At 36.4% G+C, this 21,281-nt stretch overlaps 1 protein-coding gene across 1 annotated transcript in view; it reads right to left on the reverse strand.

The window, feature by feature from the left end:
* BCKDHB (branched chain keto acid dehydrogenase E1 subunit beta) overlaps positions 1–21,281 on the reverse strand; it is a 195,733-nt gene that overhangs the window by 115,948 nt on the left and 58,504 nt on the right. The window contains exons 7-8 of the mRNA XM_010972846.3: positions 15,645–15,742; positions 13,645–13,755 (exon numbers count right to left, since the gene is read on the reverse strand). Coding sequence (XP_010971148.2) covers positions 13,645–13,755; positions 15,645–15,742 — 209 coding nt within the window. The remainder of the gene's footprint in view (positions 1–13,644; positions 13,756–15,644; positions 15,743–21,281) is intronic.

Genomic DNA, 21,281 nt, shown 5'->3' on the forward strand with positions numbered 1-21,281 from the left:
AAACCCAGTAGGAACAATGACTTGGAAAAGTGGAACCAAGTTCCAAATTGTCAGCTTTCCTACTTTCGACCAGAACTGTTCTCATCAGACAGGACAAATCTACCCTGTCTACTTGCTTTCTCAGCAAGGTCAACCTACATCCAAAATAATTCCACACTAAAAATGAGATTTATTTTTATTACTCCCAAAGGAAAGTAGTTAAATTTTACCCCAGATAATATTAAGTCTAAAAAGATTTTTGAGTCACTTCTTAAATATGTCTTTGAGATTAGAAGCTTATTATAATCACAAAAAAATACATGTAACTTTTAGCATACAACTTAAAATAACTTTAGAGTCTACCTACTAGAAAAAGATAAATTGCTCTCGCTGTTTAAACACATTAAATCAGTAATAATTTTAAACTAAATAGCCTTGCACTGTTGGAAAGACATATAATTTCCATCTTGCCATATTCCTTGACTACATGTTTCTACTAAAAGCTTATTTAGAGAATGAAAGTGAAAAGATGAGAAAGATCCCTAATACGTTTTCAGTCTAATAGACCATCAGCTGCTCTGATTTATACATTAAAGAAAACACTGGGGTTGCACTATAATATATGCTCTAGAATGAAAGTACTGCCATATTGTTTATTCAGAGCTACAGCATAAAACAGGCTGAATTTACAATGACAGAGACAGGCCCCACTATGAAAACCTGGTGCTATTAACCATGAAACTTGGTTTAAGAGAGGCCTCTAGTGGTGATAGAAGGTATAAGCTCCCCTTCTCACCCCCAACCCCCACCCTCCGGTACTCATTCCTTCTTCTCATTCAATTCTCATACTTTCCCCCCTTTACATCACAAATTTAAAGCCTCAAGCAAAACAGCTAATATTCAATCACTGAATTACTCAATTAAGTCCAAGAAATCAAAATAACTGGTAGTAAATGTAAATAACTGGTAGTAACGAACCAATATGGATTCTCTAAGAGCAAATTCTCCAGCTTCCCCATAAAACCAATTTAGAGACATTCAGTGTAGACCTTGACATTCCCTTACTGGTATTAGAAATCTTAATAAAAATGAAAACTACAGTAGTCTAAACCAATCCTACGATGAAAAAAACAAACAAACTTAAAGGCTACAAAGTAAGAATTAAAGTCATAAAATAAAAGCCATACGTTTTTATGTTTATCTTCAGTGGTGCTACGGGTCTTCTAAATGCGTTTTACACTAGGCACTAAAAGTTACACTAATTAACACCAGGTGCAAATACAAAGACTAAGCAAACTTGGTTCTTTATCTATAAAATTACTCACATCCAGATGACCAATGTCTATCTCCTTCTGAGATCCACTCCTAGAAGACCCTTTTCCTTTTCTATGGAATGACCTTCTGCTCCCAGAACCTCCCTGCCCCAATCCCTCCCTGCCAGCCCTAGAACCTGCCTTAGGCTAGTCTAGGGTCCCAATGAAATCTTTTGAAGCAAGAACGGAAACAACTGGGAAAGAGGAGAAGCAAAGGTTGGTAAATCTAGGGACTCTGAGCCCTCCCTCCCAACCATGGTCACACCCTTATGAGCTGGCTGAATTACCTCCAGCTTCTGTCCCCGTTACTGTCCTCCAGTTACCTGTCCTCCAGTTACCATAGTTAACACTGAGGCCCTGCCCTCACCCTATGATGGCTTCACCCCAAAATACTCTGAGACTGCATACAGAAGCCTCAGTATTTAGCCAAAGAACCACCATCATCATCTTTTGCTACATAATTTAGGTTTAAAAGAAGAAAAGAAGAAGGAGAGTGGTGGAGAGAAGATTGGAAGGGGTAGAGAAGATTATTTTTAAATCACATCCTTTGTTTAAAAAAAAAAAAACCCATTTCCCAAGTACTTCAAAAAACTAGATTATACTTTGGGAGCAAGGGGAAGGCTCTGAGACAGTATCCTGTACCACAGGGCATTTGGACAAAGAAAACCCCTGATCAGAAGCAGTGCCTACTGGGATTGATGGATGCTGAACTCACAGGTCATCCCTGTGACCAGCAGGAAGGCCAGAGGGAACCAGCCCAGACTGACCTCTTAGGGCTCTAAATTCCATGACAATGATCCACCTGCAACGCAGACAAGGAAATGAGAAGAGAAAGGTTCAGAAAGCCCAAATTGATATCATAAGGTTTGAAGAGTGAAGCATGTGTTCTTAATTCATAAGAAAACATTACAGGTCTTCCCCGGCCAACATGCACATCTCAGTTATAAAGTCTGGTCATCTGGATCCCATGCGTGGCTGGTGATAATGTGACAGCAAAAAATAGAAAAGAAAGTTCAAATTTCAAAAGGCTTAAAACCATAAAAATTAAGCACAGAAACCTATCAATGAGGTAAACAGCCAAGGACCTCAATAAATGTAAATGTCTTAAAACAGTAAGACAATCCAAGTTCATTTCGACTCAGTTATTTTTAAAAGATGAAATGATACACATATTTTCCTTGAGAAAATGTTAAGTGAAAAGGTTTTAGAAATGTTGACATCCAAAAGGTTGGTTAAGAAGTTTCAAAAGTTATGACACTGAATAGTAACTCTCATCTTTGTAGAAAAGTGAATTATCTTAAGAACTCATTTCTCAGAAATTACCGACAGCTGATGTTTACTGTAGTCAATTTCACTTTGCTTTTTAGAAAAGATATATTGGTCCTATTCTAATAGAATTCAAATGAGTCATTTCTATACACCATTAAAATTTATTAAAAAAACACAAGGTCAAGCTAAAACTTATATGTTTCCACTAGAATAATGTGTGGATTTATTCATAAAGCAATATTCTTGGGTTACTTTTTGAACTTTCGTATAAAGCACCCCAAGTAAGAAAAAGCACCAAAGTCAAAACATTTCAATACTACAACAGTTTTCATAGCATACTGTCCAACCTGCTCTTGCTGATATTCATAATAATTTCTCAGCAAATTTTTACTGAGCACCAGGCCTGGGCCAGGCATTGTTTCAGGTACTAAGAATTCAGCAGTGAGCCAACAGACAAAATCCCTGCCTGCATAGAACCTACCTTCTAGCGAGGAAAGAAAGAGCAAAAGTACAAAGATTACAAAGTATGTTAGATCGTGTTAATCTTTCTAGAGAAAAAGAAAGAAGAGGTGAAGGGGAGTCTTGGCAGGAAGGATGGGATTCAATATTACGTAAGCTGGTCAGAGAAGGCCTTCATGAGAAGACGATATTTGAGTGATGACTTAACAGTGGTGACTTGGCTGAGAGTCAACCTCATTTATTTCCTGAAGGGTGGGTGGGCAGAGGGGTGTGGAATATGGTGAGATCAGGCAAATCCCTGTAAGCCTTGGTAAGGAACTTGACTTTATCACTGAGTTTAACGGGAAACCATTGAGGCTTTCTGGGACTAGGATCAACCCTGCCTATGGCAAGGGTAGGACAGAAGCTGAGACAGTGGTTAAGAGGTTATGGCCAAAACCCAGGTGAGAAATGCCAGTGGTTTGGACCAGGATCAAGGGTAACAGTAGTAGCAGTGGTGGTCAAATTTTGGACATATTGTGTAGGCAAAGCCAAGAGGATCTGCTCCGGAAATGGACGTAGGAAAGCAGAGCATAAGAGAGAGAGAAAAATCAAAAACTCCAAGATGCAAAGGCAAACCTTTATTTATTTCAATAATTAGCATAATTTCATCTTCAATTAAAGTACAAGCATGTCAAAACTATACATCAATTTTCTTTTCTCTATAAACAGGTGGAAATCACCCATGACTTGTAAATGGTCATTTCTTAAATTTGCATTGTTGAATGCAGTGTTCTAAGTAGAATGACAGTATGATTCTTGAAATTCCGAGTTTCTTTCAAAGCTTATCATTCTCCTGCCAAAATCAAGTGTTATTTTTTTGTGGGTAGCTTCTCTGAATTTCCACACATTAAAAAATTCTTCATTTCAAGCTGGACAGCACCTCAAAGCCTAGCTCTGTGCCTGACCACTGCGTCATTAGCCTGTAGCTCACTTCTAAATACATTTTGAATGTGGCCGGTATCTCAGCAGGAAAGACCATTCAAGCCCACGACACTTAACCACTGTTCTGACTTCTAGGAAGGCTTGGGAAGAGGAGCCCTACTTAGGGGCACCTGTTTCTCATCAGTGCGACAGCTGAGCTAAGTTGGGAGCCATCGAGGACCAAGCCGAATGGCTCCTCCTGGCCAGAGCACACCAAGGCTCTCCCTGAGTTATAGGAAGGTCCAGTACAATACAAATGCAGGGAAATTGATCAACAGGAGCACAGTGCTTTTTTTGTTTGTTGCATTTTTTTCTTTTTTGACTTTCCGTTGAAGGATAACATAAACACAAAAAAAGTACACAAAATGAGGGTTCTGCTCAATTTTCAAAAATTGAACCTACCTAACCAACACTCAGAACAAGAAACTGTTACCAGCATCCCCTACGCAGACGGCCCCCTTCCAATTATTACCACCACACGCTACTCACTCACCTGCCTTCTAACACCATAGATTGGTTTTGTCTACCTGTGCATGTTACATAAATGGAATCACACAGTGTGTACTCATTTGAGGCTAGCTTTTTTAAGTCAAATCGTTTGTGAGGTGAAAAACATTGTTGCATTACATTTGTAGTTCATTCACTTTCATTGCTGATCAATATCCTATTTACTTATAATGTTTCCATCCTCTGGCTGATGGGCATTTAAGTAGTTTACAGGGTGAGGCTATGCGAAATACTGCTCCTACAAACATTCTTGAACTTATCTTTCGTACATTTCTGTTGGGTATATAAACAGGAGTGGATTATGGGTCATACGACTCAGACAGATAATGCTCAACAATTTTTTTAACTCGTTGTGCCACTTTATATTCCCCAACAACAGTACATGAGAGATGGGTTGTTCCATGTCCTAAGTAACACTTCGTATTGAGGGGCACTTTTCTTTTGCCTAGAATGGTGTGTCTTTAGTGTTACTACATTGTGTCTTTAGTTTGCATGCCCTGATGGCTAAAGAAACTGAGTAATCTGTCATGTGTTTATGGGCCATTTCGATAGATATATTCTTCCACTAAGAACCTTTTCAAGACTTTTGCCAATATATCTATTGTGATGTCTATATTTTCCTTTTGACTGTAACAGTACTTTATATTTCTGAATATAAATTTCCATAAGTTTCTCCAAATGTGTCAATTTACTCTCTTACTGAGGCCTTTTGATGAACGAATTCTTAATTTTAATGAAGTCTAGTTTTTGTCAGCCTTTTTTTTAATGTTAATATTTGAGTTTTTGTTTTGTTCTACTTAAGAAATCCCTGACTGCCCAAGATCATAAAGATATTCACCTATTCTTCCAAGAGCTTTATCATTTTCCCTCTCACAATTAGATCCACAGTCCTCCTGGGACTGACATTTGTGTTCTACAGGTTAACATAATTATTTTCTGTGGTACCCAACTAAAACAACATCATTTACTGAAAAGTCCACCCAGCCCTCTCTGAATTGCAATGTCACCTTTGTCCTGGATTCAAAGATGACCAACAGGTCTGTTTCGGGTACTTTTTATTCTATTCTACTTGTCTATATTTCCATCTTTACACCGAGATGATGTTGTAATTCCCACAGTCTTGTAACACCTCTTGACTATAACACATACGATAATGAAGTCCTCCAGCTTTATTCTTCTTCAAGATTGTAAGGCCAAGAATAGCCAAGGCAACCAATTAATATGGTGTGTGCTTTGGTTTGTTTGAATCTTCTTTAATTTCTCTAAATAATATTTTGTGATTTTCTGCATTAAAATTCTTACACACATCACTTGATTTCTCCCTAGGTATTTGATTTTTTGATGCTTTAAAAAGTATTATCAATTTCTTAATTGATAACATTTCAAATTAATTTCAAAAATTATTTCAATTATTGTCAATTTCAATTATTATCAATTTCTGATATAAAAAAATACAGCTGATTGTTGTATATTAACCATGCTTCCAGGGGCCTTGGTAAACCCACTTAATTCCAATAACCTGCCTGTAGATTCTACTAGGTCTTTTTTACATACAAGTCATGCTATCTATGAATAAATTTTATTTCTTCCTTTCCCATCCATACAATTGTCATGCCTCTTGCCTTTATGACTGGGCATCCTTGTTGCAATCTTGATCTCAAGAGAAAAACTGTCAAAATTTCACTGGGAAATATTTTTGCTGCAGGCTTTTTAAAAGCTACTCGGAGCTACCAGACAAACCTACTTTTTATCAGATTAAATCTTGTTTATAAAACAAGATAAAGCCACTCTTTATCAAATTAATAGAATTTCCTTCCATTTCTAGGTTGCTAAGAAACTTTAATCATGAATGGATATAGACTTTTAACAACTATTTTTCTGTATTATTAAGATAATAAGATGGTTCTTGCCATTTTTTGTTCACGTGGGGAACTGCATCAACCCCTTTGTGAATGTTTGTGATTTCATACACCCCTTGCATATCTGAAATAAACCCTCATGTTAAGCTTTTTATATATCGCTGGATTTGACTTTCCAGTATTTTGCTTCCAAATTTCACATCTTTGTTCATAAGAAAAATGTGTCTATAATTTTGCTTTATATAGTCCTAAACAGGTTTGATATAAGGATTATGCTGCCCATATAAAAAAAGGATTTGGCAGTTTTCCCTCTGCTTCTACTGTCTGAAAGTTTGCTAAGAATTGTGTTTTAAAGAATTCATCAGTAAAGCCATATGGGCTTAGAGTTTTCCTTGTATAAGCTTGATAAAGATGGATTAAATGTCTTTAACAGATATCTGACTGTTCTGGTTTCCTAATTCTCCTTTTATTAATTTTGAAACATTTGTATTTTCCCAGGAATTTGTCCATTTCACCCAAAATTGATTTGTAAAATTATTCATAATAGTCTCTTACTACCTTTCTAATGTCCAGACTCTGCTGTGATTTTCCCTTCTTTATACCTGATATTTGTCATTTGTGTTTGATCTATTTTTTTTCAGTAGTCTTGGTAAAGGTTTGCCAAGTATGTTACTCAAATAGTCTTGTTAAAAGTTTATCAAGTATACTAATCTCTTCAAAGATCTCAAATTTACTTTATTAAATTTCTCTATTGTACATTTTCTATTTCATTGATTTTTGCTCTTTGTCACTTAACTTCTTCTATTTTTCTCTAGGCCTGATTTTCTTTCTGGAGATGGAAACCCAGATTGTTAATTTTTTAGTTCTTATTTTTGTTTTCTAAATATATGTGTTTACAGCTATAAACTTCTCTCTGAGCATGACTTCAGCTGAATCCTTAAGCTATTGATATGTTATGTTCATAACCATTTAGTTCAGCGTCTTTTCTAATTTCTGCTGCAATTTATTTTACAACCCATGGTTATTTAAACATAAATTATTTAATTTGTAGGGGATTTTCCAGTTGTCTTTTATTTTCCCTCAATTTCTAACTGAATTTTACTATTGTCTGAGAACATACTCCTAATGACTTCAAACTTTGAAATCTGTTAAGGTTCTATTTGTCTGAGCATTTGGTCAGTGTTGACAAATGTTCTATCATCAACTGAAAAGAACGATTTCTTGCATAGCCAGGTATACAGTTAGCACAAGTTTACTAAGTGTTCAGATCTTCTGTACTCACTGATACCGTCTTCTTGTTTGATCAGCCTTTAAGAGGGGTGTCAGAGTCTCCCATTCTAACTGTCGATGGGTCTACAGCTCCTTTCAGCTTTGTGTTTTGTTTGTTTTGCTTTACGTATTTTGAAGCTATGCTCTTAAGGACATAATAGATTTTAGATTGTGACACCTTCATGACAGACTAATCCCTTTGGAATTATGAAATGTTCGTCTTTATTTCTAGTAATGCTTCTTGCCTGAAAGCTTTATTTGAAATTAGTATAACTATAATAGCTTTCTTTTTCCATCCCTTTCTAACTTTTCTGTGTCCTTATATTTAAACTATATCTCCTTTAAGCTGCAAGTTTGTTGGTGTCATTTTTTAATGAAGTCTGACAATCTTAGGCTTTTATTAGGACTATTTCATTCACCTGTATTTAATTTAATTACACATATATTTGGGTTTATATCTGTCATCTTACTATCTGTTTTCTACTGACATACCTGTTTTTTGGTCCATATTTTCCCTTCTTTCTTTCTTTTGGTCTAACCAAATATTTTTATTAACCTATAGTTCCCTTTTGCCCTTGCTGGATACATACTTCACTATTACTTCAGTTGTTACTCTAGAGATTACAACATGCATCCTTGATTTATCATAATCTAATAAAAATTTTACACTAAGAATCTCAGAACAAAGAATATTTTAGTTGATGTGAGCCTATTCTGACTTTCTTCTAGGATAATTTTCCTTCTGCCTAAAGAATTCCCTGGTAGTACTTCTTTCAGTGAATATGCACTGGTGATAAATTCTCTCAATTTCTATTTGTCTAAACTATTTATTTCACCTTAATTTTAAAAGGATGTTTTCACTGGGTATAGCATTTTAGGTTGGCATCTCCAGCAATTTAAGATGTCATTCAACAAGATTGTATTGTGTAGCACAGGGAAATATATACAAGAACTTGTGGTGGCTCACAGTGAAAGAGAATGTGACAATGAATGTATGTACATTCATGTATAACTGAAAAAATGTGCTCTACACTGGAATTTGACACAACATTGTAAAATTACTATAACTCAATTAAAAAAAAGTTTAAAAAAAAAGCCCAAAGTAAATACATTCAACAGCATGAGAATAAATTTAAACATTTAAATAAGGAATCATGCTTCTTAGAAAAAAGTGGGTAAATGATAATAAAAATAAAAGCAAAAAAAGAAAAAAAAAAGATGTCATTCCATTGCGTAAATGTGTCTGGTTTTCTTTGAATATATCATTAGAGGCTCACAGGAGAAATATTTTAAAATACTGTTTCTGACCAATTCACTCTCTCTTCTCCTTCCTCTTTATTCAAATTGTATGTAGGATAGTGCTTTTGACCAGATCCCAAATGTGTTTTATGCTGTTTTCTGTTTTAGTCTATTTTTCCCTCTCTGTGCTTCAGTTTGGACATTTTCTATTAACTTACCTTCTAGGTTATTGATCGTATCACCTGCTAAGTCTAATATGTCTTTAAACACACCTCTTGTGTTCTTACTGTCAAAATTTTTTTGGTTCTACAATGTGTGACACACAGGCTCGTGCACACACACACATTTACAAACACTCCCCCCAATTCTCTAGAATAATTCTCTACCTTCTCACCTCTTTCACTCCTTTTTCTCTCTGTGTTCCTAAACATAATAATCATCAAGCCTTTGTCTGCTAACTCCAACATCTGAATCACTTGTGTTTCTGCTTTCTATTACTTTAATTTCTCTTGGTTTTTGGTCAAATGATCCTGTCTATTCATATACTTAGTAATTTTCCATTGAACTCTGATTCCTAGAGGTTCCAGATGATGGGAGGACTGCCTCCCTGTTCTGCTGGGCAGAAAAGTAAATTACACTAATTCAATAAGGAACTGAGAGGGATAGAGGTTGCATGTGGGTTTGGGAAGATCTGATCTACTTTCTTTTTCTTTTTTATGTATTTATGTATGTATGTATTTATTTATTTATAATTGAAGTATAGTCAGTTACAATGTGTCAGTTTCTGGTATGCAGCATGCTTCAGTCATATACATACATAAATATATTTGTCTTCATATTCTTTTTCATTATAGGTTACTACAAGATACTGAATATAGTATCCTGTGCTATACAGAAGACATTTTTCTTTATCTATTTTATATACAGTTGTTAGTAATTGCCAATCTCAAACTCCCAATTTATCCCTTCCCATCTCCTTTCTCCACAGTAACCATAAGATTGTTTACTATGTCTACAAGTCTGTTTTTGTTTTGTAGATAAGTTCATTAGTATCTTCTTTTTTCTTTTCTTTCTTTTTTTTAAGATTCTACATATGAGTGATATCATACAATATTTTTCTTTCTCTTTCTAGCTTACTTCACTTAGAATGACAATCGCCAGATCTGTCCATGTTGCTGCAAATGGCATTACTTTATTCTTTTTTATGGCTTAGTAGTATTCCAGAGTAGCTTCTTTATATAGTCATTGTCAATGGACATTTAGGTTGTTTCCATATCTTGACTATTGTAAATAGTGCTGCTATGAACACTGGGGTGCAGTATCTTTTCAAATCTGAGTTCCCTCTGGATATATGCCCAAGAATGGGATTGCTGGATCATACGGTAAGTCTATTTTTAGTTTTTTGAGGATGATCTACTTTTGGCCTGCCTCTAATCAAGGACCTGACCCCACAGCTTTCCATTCAGAGCATTATTGGTCTTAGTCACTTCAGCCTCAAGTGAGTGGCGGCTTAGCTTTTCAGTTATGTTCTTAGGCCCTGTCATACACAGCTTTAGAATGTGGCAAGCATCTTGAGAGGGAGACTAACTGTGTCTTTAAGACCCTGTGAGTTTCCAGTTCTGTTCTTATAGCCCCATGAGACACGGGTTCTATAACCTGGATTCTCAGCTTCTAGTGGAGACCAACTGGTATCCCCAAGTAAAGAGCAGTAGTCAGTGTCAATTTACGCCTCATTTCAGGGCTTTCACTGCTCATCACTGGTGTTCTTAAGCCACTCCACGCCCACACACACCCCGCGGTGCCAGAGTAGGTCCCTGCCTCTTCAGCACCTCAAAACTCCAGCATTTCTACTCTGCTTTCCTGTAGCTTCCAGCTGAGCTCTTTATGTCAGGTTCAGAACTGACTCTGGGTTTTAGGCCCACTCCAGTCTCCAATTTTGTAGCACTCCTGAGCAACAGTCAAAAATTCTGCCACTGGGATGGACCTGGAAGGTATTAGGCTTAGTGACATAAGAAAAACAAATATCGTATGTTATCACTGGTATGTGGGACCTAAAAAGTAAAACAAATTAGTGAGTAAAACAAAACGGAAACAGACTCACAGATACAGAGAACAAACTAGTAGTTACCAGTGGGGAGAGAGAAAGGCCGGGGAGTTGAGATAGACGTCAGGGATTAAGAGCTACAAACTACTATGTATAAGATAAATAAGCTGCAAGGATACACCGTACAGCACGGGGAATATGGCCAATATTTTATAATAACTTTAAATGGAGTATAAAAATCTATAAAACTTTTGAACCACTATATTGCACACCTAAAACTTATATAACACTGTAAATCAACTACACCTCAATTTAAAAATTAATTCTTTTTTTTTTTAAATCACTGCTGCTTTCTCTGTCCCTAAGCAGCTGTTCAGGCTTAGAACGTCCAAACAATGCTTCAAGGCTTAAGTAAAAAGTATGAGTATGTTTTCAAAGCATACTTAAATCCAGATTACATTAACCAATATTCCAGAGTCCTTTTACTATGCACAGTATGCTAATGCATATGTTTGATAAATTATTTTTTACTTTTAATAGACTTTAGACTTTTCTTGATGTGGTATTCTAAAAGATGCACCTTCGTGCTGAGTTTAACATATAATGAATAAAACGCTGAGGGATCTAACTGTGTCATAAGACAAAAACAACCAATGAAACACAGCACTAACTGAAAGAGGTAATAAACATAAATCTTGATTACTACAGAATTCATAAAGATAACAAAGAAAAGCCAAATTGTAGTTAAATTTTTAAAAATCTAATTTTTAATATCAGTGTTGGGTATAGGGCTCTCTTCCTTAAAATCATCTCCAATTGCTAGAAGATGCCAAGTATCAAAAAAAAACTTTTTTGATACTCTTTTGATACATGAAAAGAAAACAGGAGATATAGTATGGGCAGCAACGAAGAGAGGCACAAGTACACCTGAAGTAATCAAGAAATGACAAGCTGGCTTTCACTGGCGCAACTGGAGGGCCTTCAACTAGAAAGGTAACATGATGAAAGCACCCCAGCACGAGCCGGAAAGAGAGCTGCAAGCAAGGCAGAGGTTTGCCGCATCGCTGTCCCGTTCAGCGGAGGCTTTGGGTCTCCTCTTTCACCCTCTCCAGGAGCGCAGAGCCTTAGGGAACAGGAGCTACATTCGGGGATCACACAGAGACACGACCAGCAGATTCACCAAAGGGCGCTGGCGGGTGGCGGTGTCCACGGAAGCAAACTGATACAGATATAATTTCCCACTTCTTTCTTCCTCTACTTCTCCTCACTGTACTTTCATGCTTACAAACGTGGAGAGTTATTATATTTGTGTTTTACTGTAAACTGCTATAAATTCTTTTTAAATGTAAAATGTATATGAATATGTAAAATAGGCTTAAAAGTACTTGCCCTGACCATATATCAGTACCCTCCACTGCACCACGACAAAGCATCGTATCCCCATACGAAAAAACACGTTATAGTCACATTATAAATACAAACCCCAAGTGGGGGAGACATGTTGCACACAAGAAGCCTGCTCTGGGCCAAAGGCTATCGGCCCCAGTTTAACCATTCTTTGCGACATTTGGCTATTTGAAAGAAAATTCAATGTCTGACCTGATTTGAATAACGTCTGCAAAAAAGCATTGTTTTCGTGCAGTTATAAATAACTCAACCTAAAATGGTGCTCTTAATAGTACTTAGAATATTATTGAAACCATTTGTAACCATCTCAAGTGTTTAGACAGTGTCCAGTGAGTCTACAGAACATTTATTGTAAATCTTCCACTAAATTATGAAACAAATCTTCACCTAAAGACATCCTCTGCTATGCTTTTACAGCAGTACTAGCTGCAGATTATTTTCACATAACTAACCTAAGAAACAGCCTACAAAAGCTGTAAGAATGCCAAAGCTTTTGAAAATAATAAATGTAACATAGTCTAGGTCTTACAACTCATCTGCTATAACCGTAGATCAAGAAAAAGTACATGCAATGTTACCTAAAGTTTAGTAGCTTAACCTTCCTTATATACCAATATGGTAACAGATGTACCTCAATTTATCTAGATATTAATATGAAAGGCATCAGTCATAGCCAAGTAAATGAGAACTAAACTATATTCTTGAGAGGGGACTATGTGAATCCTATTAATAGTAAGAACCAGAGCAATCTAAACACGCCAAAGTTCAAGAGACTACTTAGATACAAAACTGTAAATCAGAGCAGCCAGAATCCCACAATATAACATCAAACTGTGAGGCACAGTATTAAAGCTATCTAAAGAAAGTTGTTTTCTTTGTTTGTTTTAATAATCCATCTCCATCTCTTTTGGAGAGGGGACAAATGAGAATTCAGCCAAACCATTTAGCTGGCTATATTAAACCCAACTTATTGAACCATAACCAATAAGAAGTTAAAAAACACAAGTGATTTCAACATCCCTGACATGCTCTCATTTGTAGTTGTCCATAACTCACACGACTCAACCCAAGCTGGCTGCATGATGAACAGAGAGTTGTAATATTTGAAACAGATAACTATGGGAGGAAAAAAAAAAAAAAAAACCTGAATGTACTTGTTTCCTTGAGCCTTAAGCGGATTATTCAGCATCCACTTCTTTCAGGGTGTAAATGTTAAAGTTTTCAATCAGTTGAAAATGTTCACAAAGCTCAAAATTTCAAACTGATTCTTTGCAAAGAGCCAAGAAATCTGGTCCCTGATTTTGAGGAAATGATACTCTCCACAGTATATCCATACCTTGCAAACTGTATCCACATCCCAAGGTAGTATAGTCCTCAGATCAATGACTTCACAAGACACTCCTAGCTTCTCTTGAGCCATGGAAGCCACCTCTCGGATCACGTGAACCTGAAATAAGGAGGAAAATATACAGAGAAGGACTACTGACAAAAATTGTTGAGTTCTGACAGCCTTAATCGCGATAGTGCTTAAAGTCAGAGGAATTGGTCTGTAAAGTAAGTTGAATTAGTTTTAGACATGTTGTACCCCATATTCCACCAAAATAATCACATACAGATGCCTAGAAAATAGCAGGAAAGAGGTTCTTGGAGAAAGGGAGAGCAGTCATTGCCAGAGATACTGATTCCAAAGATATCAGCTCACAGAAGGTAAACAAAGTCACACAAGTAGGTTGAGTTTCCAGAGAAAGCATGTAGAGAGAGAAGTAAAGGGCATAAGTCATGGGATCCTGTAGATGACCAACATTTAAGAGTTAAGTGGAGGAAGAGGAGATTGCTTAATAAAAAAAAAAAATTAAAAAAAAAGATGAAGAAGAAAAAGTATAGTTAAAGAAAAAGAAATAAAATCAGGAGACAATATATTCCAGAAGCTAAAAAAAGATACACAGAGACAGTAGCAGTGTCACATACTATAGCAATACAGGATAAGGGATGGATTTAACAACTAGACGATTATCAATGTTAGCAGAAATAGTTCTAATTAGTGGGAAAAGAACTCATAAGGGAAATGAGTTTAAAAAAAAAGAAGACAAGGTAGTTAAAGAATTAAATACAGATAATAGAAAATAGTTGTTCAAGTTTGGTGATAAAAAAAGGAGGGCGATCCACTGATATTTAAGGAAAAAGTAGGACAGAGAAAAGGTATTTTTTTACAAAGAGAAGAGATACATGCTTTTTAAATAAAAGGGACATGGAAGGAGAAACTGAAGATGCAGGAGAGAGAGGGACCAGCTGACTAATCCCAGTCCTGGAGAAGGGGAAATGGAATACATCCTGAAACAGATTTAGAGAGGAAGCTATGAAAACCAGATACCTCTTCTTGGACCAGGACAAAAGGGAAAAAGGAAAGGACTGGCAGCAGAATTAATAGGTGTGAGGGGAAAGCACGTTGAGGGAGTTAATGCCTGAGACATGTAACTTCCCTATTAAAAGAGAGACACGGACACATGCTGAGGGTGGATATTTTTTAAAGGGGGCTCAAGGAGAGCAGAAGAGGTTTGCAAAAATCACTGTGGACACCATCACGGGATGTGACTCACCCAACAGCATGGTTATCCCCCTGCTGGTGAGAAGCCATGGGGACTACAGCTCTCCAAGCCAAAAATCAAGAGGAGAAGAGAGCAGGAGGCTGTGGTATCGCAAATGATTCTCAGTATCTTCTTTACAGTGTGGGGTAAGAAATTTTCTAAAATAAGCAAGTATTTCCTTCACACTGCAAAAAACAAAACTGATCATTTCTTTAAAAGAAGGAGAGACAGAAGTATACGAGATAAAAAAGAAAAGAAAAGAAGGAGAAGTAATGTACAAGATAGAAGTCTATGGCTTAAAAGCTGGACAGGAGACCCATGTGGGAATAAGTGCTGGGGAAAGCTGAGGCAGGTCAGGTCATTCGAAAAGAGAAGGAATGGAATAACGAGACCCCTGGCTGGGTCCAAAGAGCCAGCCAAGTAATCGGGAAAGAGGACAGCAGATGGGAAGAAAAAGACGATCGTAAGTCACGTGCTGCACCAAGTAGTGAGGATGTGGAACGTGTGCTTGAGAGAATGTATGTTTAGTGAATACATTTTCATAAACTCTCAACATAGTTTTAATGGCTTCGCCATACGCCTATATATTTTAACATGACTGAAAAGGCATCTCACCTTCAATCAAAAATCAGTACCAGATACAGATGTAGCACAAAACAAGGCGTAATTCTGATCTTCATCGGATCAGAATTGAAAATGAGAGCTTCCAAACACAAGATGGACGTTACCCGTTGCCACAACTGTTACTGACCTGAGTGCCCCAGGCAACGAGCGTAACATCACTCCCTTCCTGGATGACCTCGGCTTGGGACAAGGGGATGTTGTACGGTTCTATGGGAACCTGCTCCACTGAATAGATAACAAGGGAAAAAAATGAAAGGTTAATTATTTTTTCGCATGTGGCATTTGTGCATAAAAGAATATATGAACTTCACTGTGGCAAGCTTACTTTTATTTATTCTTCCCCCAAATTCCATAAGTTATTTATAACAGAAACACCATTTACAATATGACATTACTACACAGATTAAAAAGTACAATACAAATCAGCTATCCTGGAACAGAAAAAGAACTTTAGGGAAAAACTTAGAAAATCTTAATAAAGTTTGTACTTTAGTTAATAATAATTTATCAACATTGGTTCATTAATTATAACAAATGTACCATACAAACATAAGATGTTAGTAATAGGGGAAACTGGGCTTGGGGTGTCTGGGAACTCTGTAGTGTCTTTGTACTTTTTCTATCAATCTAAACCTATTCTACAAAATAAAGTTTACAAAATGTTAATATGTCTGCTAAAACTTTATTGGATGGAATTAAGATCTCAGACAAGTTTTCTATCAAGGAGTTATGGGTGTTTGAAAAATAGAAAAAAAAAAACCACACACACACATAGTAGGGCCAAGGTTTTAAGTATACTTTATTTTTGCACCTTGCATCTATGAACAGTTCATCAACCATGGCAGGTGACAACACCTTAATTTTCAAAGCTGAATCCTGTAGATCTCAAAGAGAGGTACCAAATCAGCTCCACCAGGACAAAAGGAAGAATAAACCACTGGTACTCCAGAGAAAACCATTTCATGATTTCTCTGTCCAGCCAAGTGCAAGTAACATAGAGTTGACTGAATTCAAGAGGAAAGAGTAAGATAATTTTTATGGGAAATTGAATAGGACATTGATGGAATTGCCCCATTATGCTGGGAAACCTTGAATGCCTATGTGAAGTAGAATAAGAATGGAAGTGGTGGGAAAAAAGTGTTGTTCCCTTTTGTTCATTTTCCCCATGGTATTTTTATTACCATTGTCACATGAATTTCCTTTTTTTTTTAATTCAAAAAGCACAGAAGAGTAAAAGAAAAGGTTCTCTCTGCTCCCAAGTAAGCCTTTCCAACTCCACTGCCCAGAAGTAATCAATACCAACAATTTCATAGTGCCTGCAATGAATAATTCTCATTCTATCTGTTGTCCAGATCCCTTAATTATCTTCCTACAATCCTCATGAAGCAAGGCTCCCTGTCCACTTCAAAGCTGAGGTCCACACATTCACTTTTCCAGCTTCCCTTGCATCTAGGGCGCAAAACATGGGCTCTGCCAATTAAATGCACCATCCGTACCAGCCTTTGAATTGGAAGCTGATGATACCAGAGACCAGCAAATATCCAGAACCCATGAGATACTAACGGTGGAGGCAGATCTGGCACCCAGGTTCAATGGTACCAATGGTTCAGACTACAGTTCCATGTCCACTAAAGTTGCTGCGGCATCTTTGCAAAACCACTATGCAGTCAAATTTTGTACCTAGATATATGACCTCTAAGCCTAGTTTTTAGGTACTCTAGAGATCTCTGAGCTTATCCTTCATATTATCTTTCAATTATCTTTCTGCTTATATTGGAGAGTTGATCTCATCTACTTGAAAACTAAGGACTCTGGCTGATTCAGTATCTTTTCAGATATATTTGTAATATGATCCTTGAACAATACAGAGGATAGGGGCATGGACCCTCCACGGGTCAAATATCTGCATATAACTTACAGTCAGCCCTCTGCATCCTTGGTTCCACATCCACATCCACACATTCAACTAACCATGGATCATGGTACTATTCAGTAGTATTTACTACTGAAAAAACCCCAGTACAAGTGGTCCCGCACAGTTCAAACCTGTTGACTGTTCATAGATATATGTAAATCTTGTTTTCTTTCCACAAACAGAATCACATTGTACACACTAATTAAAACCCTTCTACAATCTCCATTTCCACTTAGCAATATATCTTGGATATGTTTTTATATCAAAAATATAGTTTTTAAAATCATATTTGTAAGTAACAATTCTCCAATTTAATGTTGCTGTTATCAATGATGTGGTGGAAAATTTTAGTCCTCGTATTTTTGTATATTTCCAATCCAATGACTTTTCTATAACCAGTGCCAGAGAGAAATGAGTAAGTTTTAAATCATCAATATGTTTAAATAAAATAAATAAATAAAATGGTAAAACCTATAAAACTTCTTTTGTGGGTAAACCTCAACACAGATGACAATTAAGCTAACAAACCTGAGACACAGCTGTTAGGAAACAGATAAGCATCAAAAGCATTTTTTTTTTTTAAGTTTTTTGTGTAGCACACAAACTATGTTGAGTCAGATACTTCCAACTGTCTAAACAAGGGGCAGGAAAGTAACTTCTGTAAACAATGTTTTACTAGCACACAACCACGTCCATTCATTTACGTATTATCTGTAGTTGTTTTTTGTCCTTCAACAGCAGAACTGAGTCGTTGCAAGAGACAGCATTGCCTATAAGTCTAAAATATTTACTATCTGTCCCTTTATAGAAAATGTTTCCCAACCTCAATTCTAAACAGTGCTTTCAGAAGTTAATTCTAGCCCATTCACTGATGGCTTAAGCCCAGTATTGGATGGATGGAAGGATCAATGGATATATGGATGGATGGACAAAAGAACAAATAGGAAGACAGACATATTCAACTGGAATAACATATTTTACTTAGCAGTCCCCAGCTGCTAAGCCAAAGTGATGGTCAAGAACTGATAACATCTGGCAAACATGCCACGGGCAGCACGCAGTCTCTCTGCCATCAAGATGCACATACAAAAGACAAGTCTTGAAGCCGGTACACACTTTGTCTTGCTTGTGAGTCGGTGGCCACCACTCAGGAGTCCCATCTTACCCGCCTTGTAAATCAGTTGCCAGCTGGTGATTAGCAAATCCTTGGAACACCCAACTCTAAAGGCTGGTGCACCAAAAGAAATGGGTTGATATCTTGGCCCACCTCCTTTGAAAAATTGCCAGTGAGTGACTAACTGCTTCATTGTATTCAATAAATTACCCAGAATAAGACCTCATTACTTTAACAATTACTTAATGGACAACATGACAAACCAATTTTAAAGTCCATCAAAAGAAAGAAAGAAAGAAGAAATCATGACAAGAACTTGATTCAGGAAGATCTCAGATAAAAAATTACCCCCCAAAAAATCTCTTTTTAGATTTGCATAAGTTTAATCCTGAGAGAAGGAGAATAAGAATACAATTTTATGGATTAAAGGCCTAAATGTAAGACTAGAAACCATAAAACTTCTAGAAGAGAACATACCCAAAACACTCTTTGACAAAAATCCCAGCAATATTTTTTTTGGATCTGTCTCCTCAGGCAAAAGAGACAAAAGCAAAAATAAACAAATGGGACCTAATTAAATGAAAAGGCTTTTGCACAGCACAGGAAACCGTCAACAAAATGAAAAGACAATGTACTGAATGGGAGGAAAATATTTTCAAATGATGTGACCATAACCCCACAATAAGGCATTTATATCCAAAATATATAAAGAGCTCATATAACTCAATAACAAAACAAACAACTGATTTTTAAAAATGAGCAGAAGACCTGAACAGACATTTTTCCAAAGAAAATATACCAATGGCTAACAGGCGCATGTAAAGATGCTCATCACTGCTGATCATCAGAAAAATGCAAATCAAAACCACAGTGAGATATCACCTCACGCCTGTCAGAATGGCTATCATCAAAAAGAACACAAATAATAAATGTTGGCGAGGATGTGGAGAAAAGGGAACCCTTGTACGCTGTTAGTGGGAATGTCAATTGGTACAGCCACTGTGGAAAAAAATACAGAGGTTTCCAAAAAAATTAAAAACAGAACTACCATATGACCTAGCAATTCCACTTCTAGGTATATACCTGAAAACAAGTAAAATACTAATTCGAAAAGATACATGCACCTCAAGTTCACAGCAGCATTATTTACAACTGTCCAGGTATGAAATCAAACTAAGTGTCCATTAACAGATGAATGGATAAAGAGGTAGTATATGTATATGTACACATATATAATGGAATACTACTCAGCCATAAAAAAGAATGAAATTTTGCTACTGGCAGCAACATGGGTGGACTTGGAGGGCATTATGCCAAGTGAAATAAGTCAGAGAGAGAAAGATAAACACTGTATGGTATCACTTATACGTGGAATCTGAAAAATATGACAAACTAGTGAATAAAACAAAAAAGAAGCAGACAGATACAGAGAACAAATTACTGGTTACCAGTGGGGAAAGAGAAGAGGAGCAAAACAGGGGTACGGGAAAGAAAAAAAACGGTTATTATGGGATTATATAAAATCATGTGTGTGAAATTTTTGGAAACTGTAAGGTACTATAGAAATTAAAGAAACTTTCATTCAACAAAAACTAAATTTAAAAATTCTATAAATTACAAATGCTGGCAAGGATGTACAGAAAAGGGAACTCTTGTACACTGTTGATGGGAAGGTAAGTTGGTGTAATCACTATAGAAAACGGTATGGAGGGTCCTTGGAAAACTAACAATAGAACTACCACATGATCCAGCAATTCCATTCCTGGGTATATATCCAAAGAAAATGAAAACACTAATTTGAAAAGACACATGCACCCAAGATTCACTAGCAGCATTATTTATAATTGTTAAGATATGGAAGCAATCTAAATGTCCATCAACAGACGAAAAAGGAGATTTTATAATTATATTTATATATATACATATATACACACACATATATAAATTTAACAATATAATTTTAAATATATGTAAAATATATTTAAATTTTAAATATAAAAAGAACACAATTTTAAGATGTTCATTTATTTAAACGTGACCAACAGGTCACCTAGAGAGCAAGCTATAATTCACAGGTACTTTCTAGTTTTATTAACTTGAATTATTTATTAACTTAAAGATTTTTATTCCAAGAGAGAGTTTTTATTTCACATAGTCATTCTTACACCACGGCTAAGCGCTTTATGAAAGAGAGCAGGTAAGAGGAGTTAGAGCACGAAACCCCGGGAACTGAAAAGCCCCTATGCAGCCAGATTCCTGTTTTCCCAGCAGTGGGACTTACTGAGCCTCCCCGCTCCCCCACGTGCTGATTACATTCTAATCTTAGCACTCATGAGCATTCCAAAGGGAAACCCTTCAGCATCAGCTGTGTTGACAAAAATGTGTGGCTTAGGGAAAAAAGAGACAGAGCTTTCTAAGGCCGAAATAAAAAAGATGCAATTTTTTGCTCAAACATCTAACAGGATCAATTTTTTTAATGTATATGGTAAGTTCCAACATCTCTGCTTCTTTGCAGTTGCAAATGCCCTTATATTCATATTACACGTACATTTATAGACTCAGCATGAATTAACTCATGCTTGATCCCTTTTATTTCCCATTCTCTTTCTTTTCTCCTTCCAATTTTCTTCTAATTTGTTGTACTGCTTACAAGTCATCTTAACATTCTTTTTTGGGGGGGTGGGGGGTAATTATGTTTATTTACTTTTTTTTTTAGAGGAGGTACTGGGGATTGA

This window comes from Camelus bactrianus, chromosome 8 (genome assembly GCF_048773025.1).
Source record: "Camelus bactrianus isolate YW-2024 breed Bactrian camel chromosome 8, ASM4877302v1, whole genome shotgun sequence".
NCBI classification, from domain to species: domain Eukaryota; kingdom Metazoa; phylum Chordata; class Mammalia; order Artiodactyla; family Camelidae; genus Camelus; species Camelus bactrianus.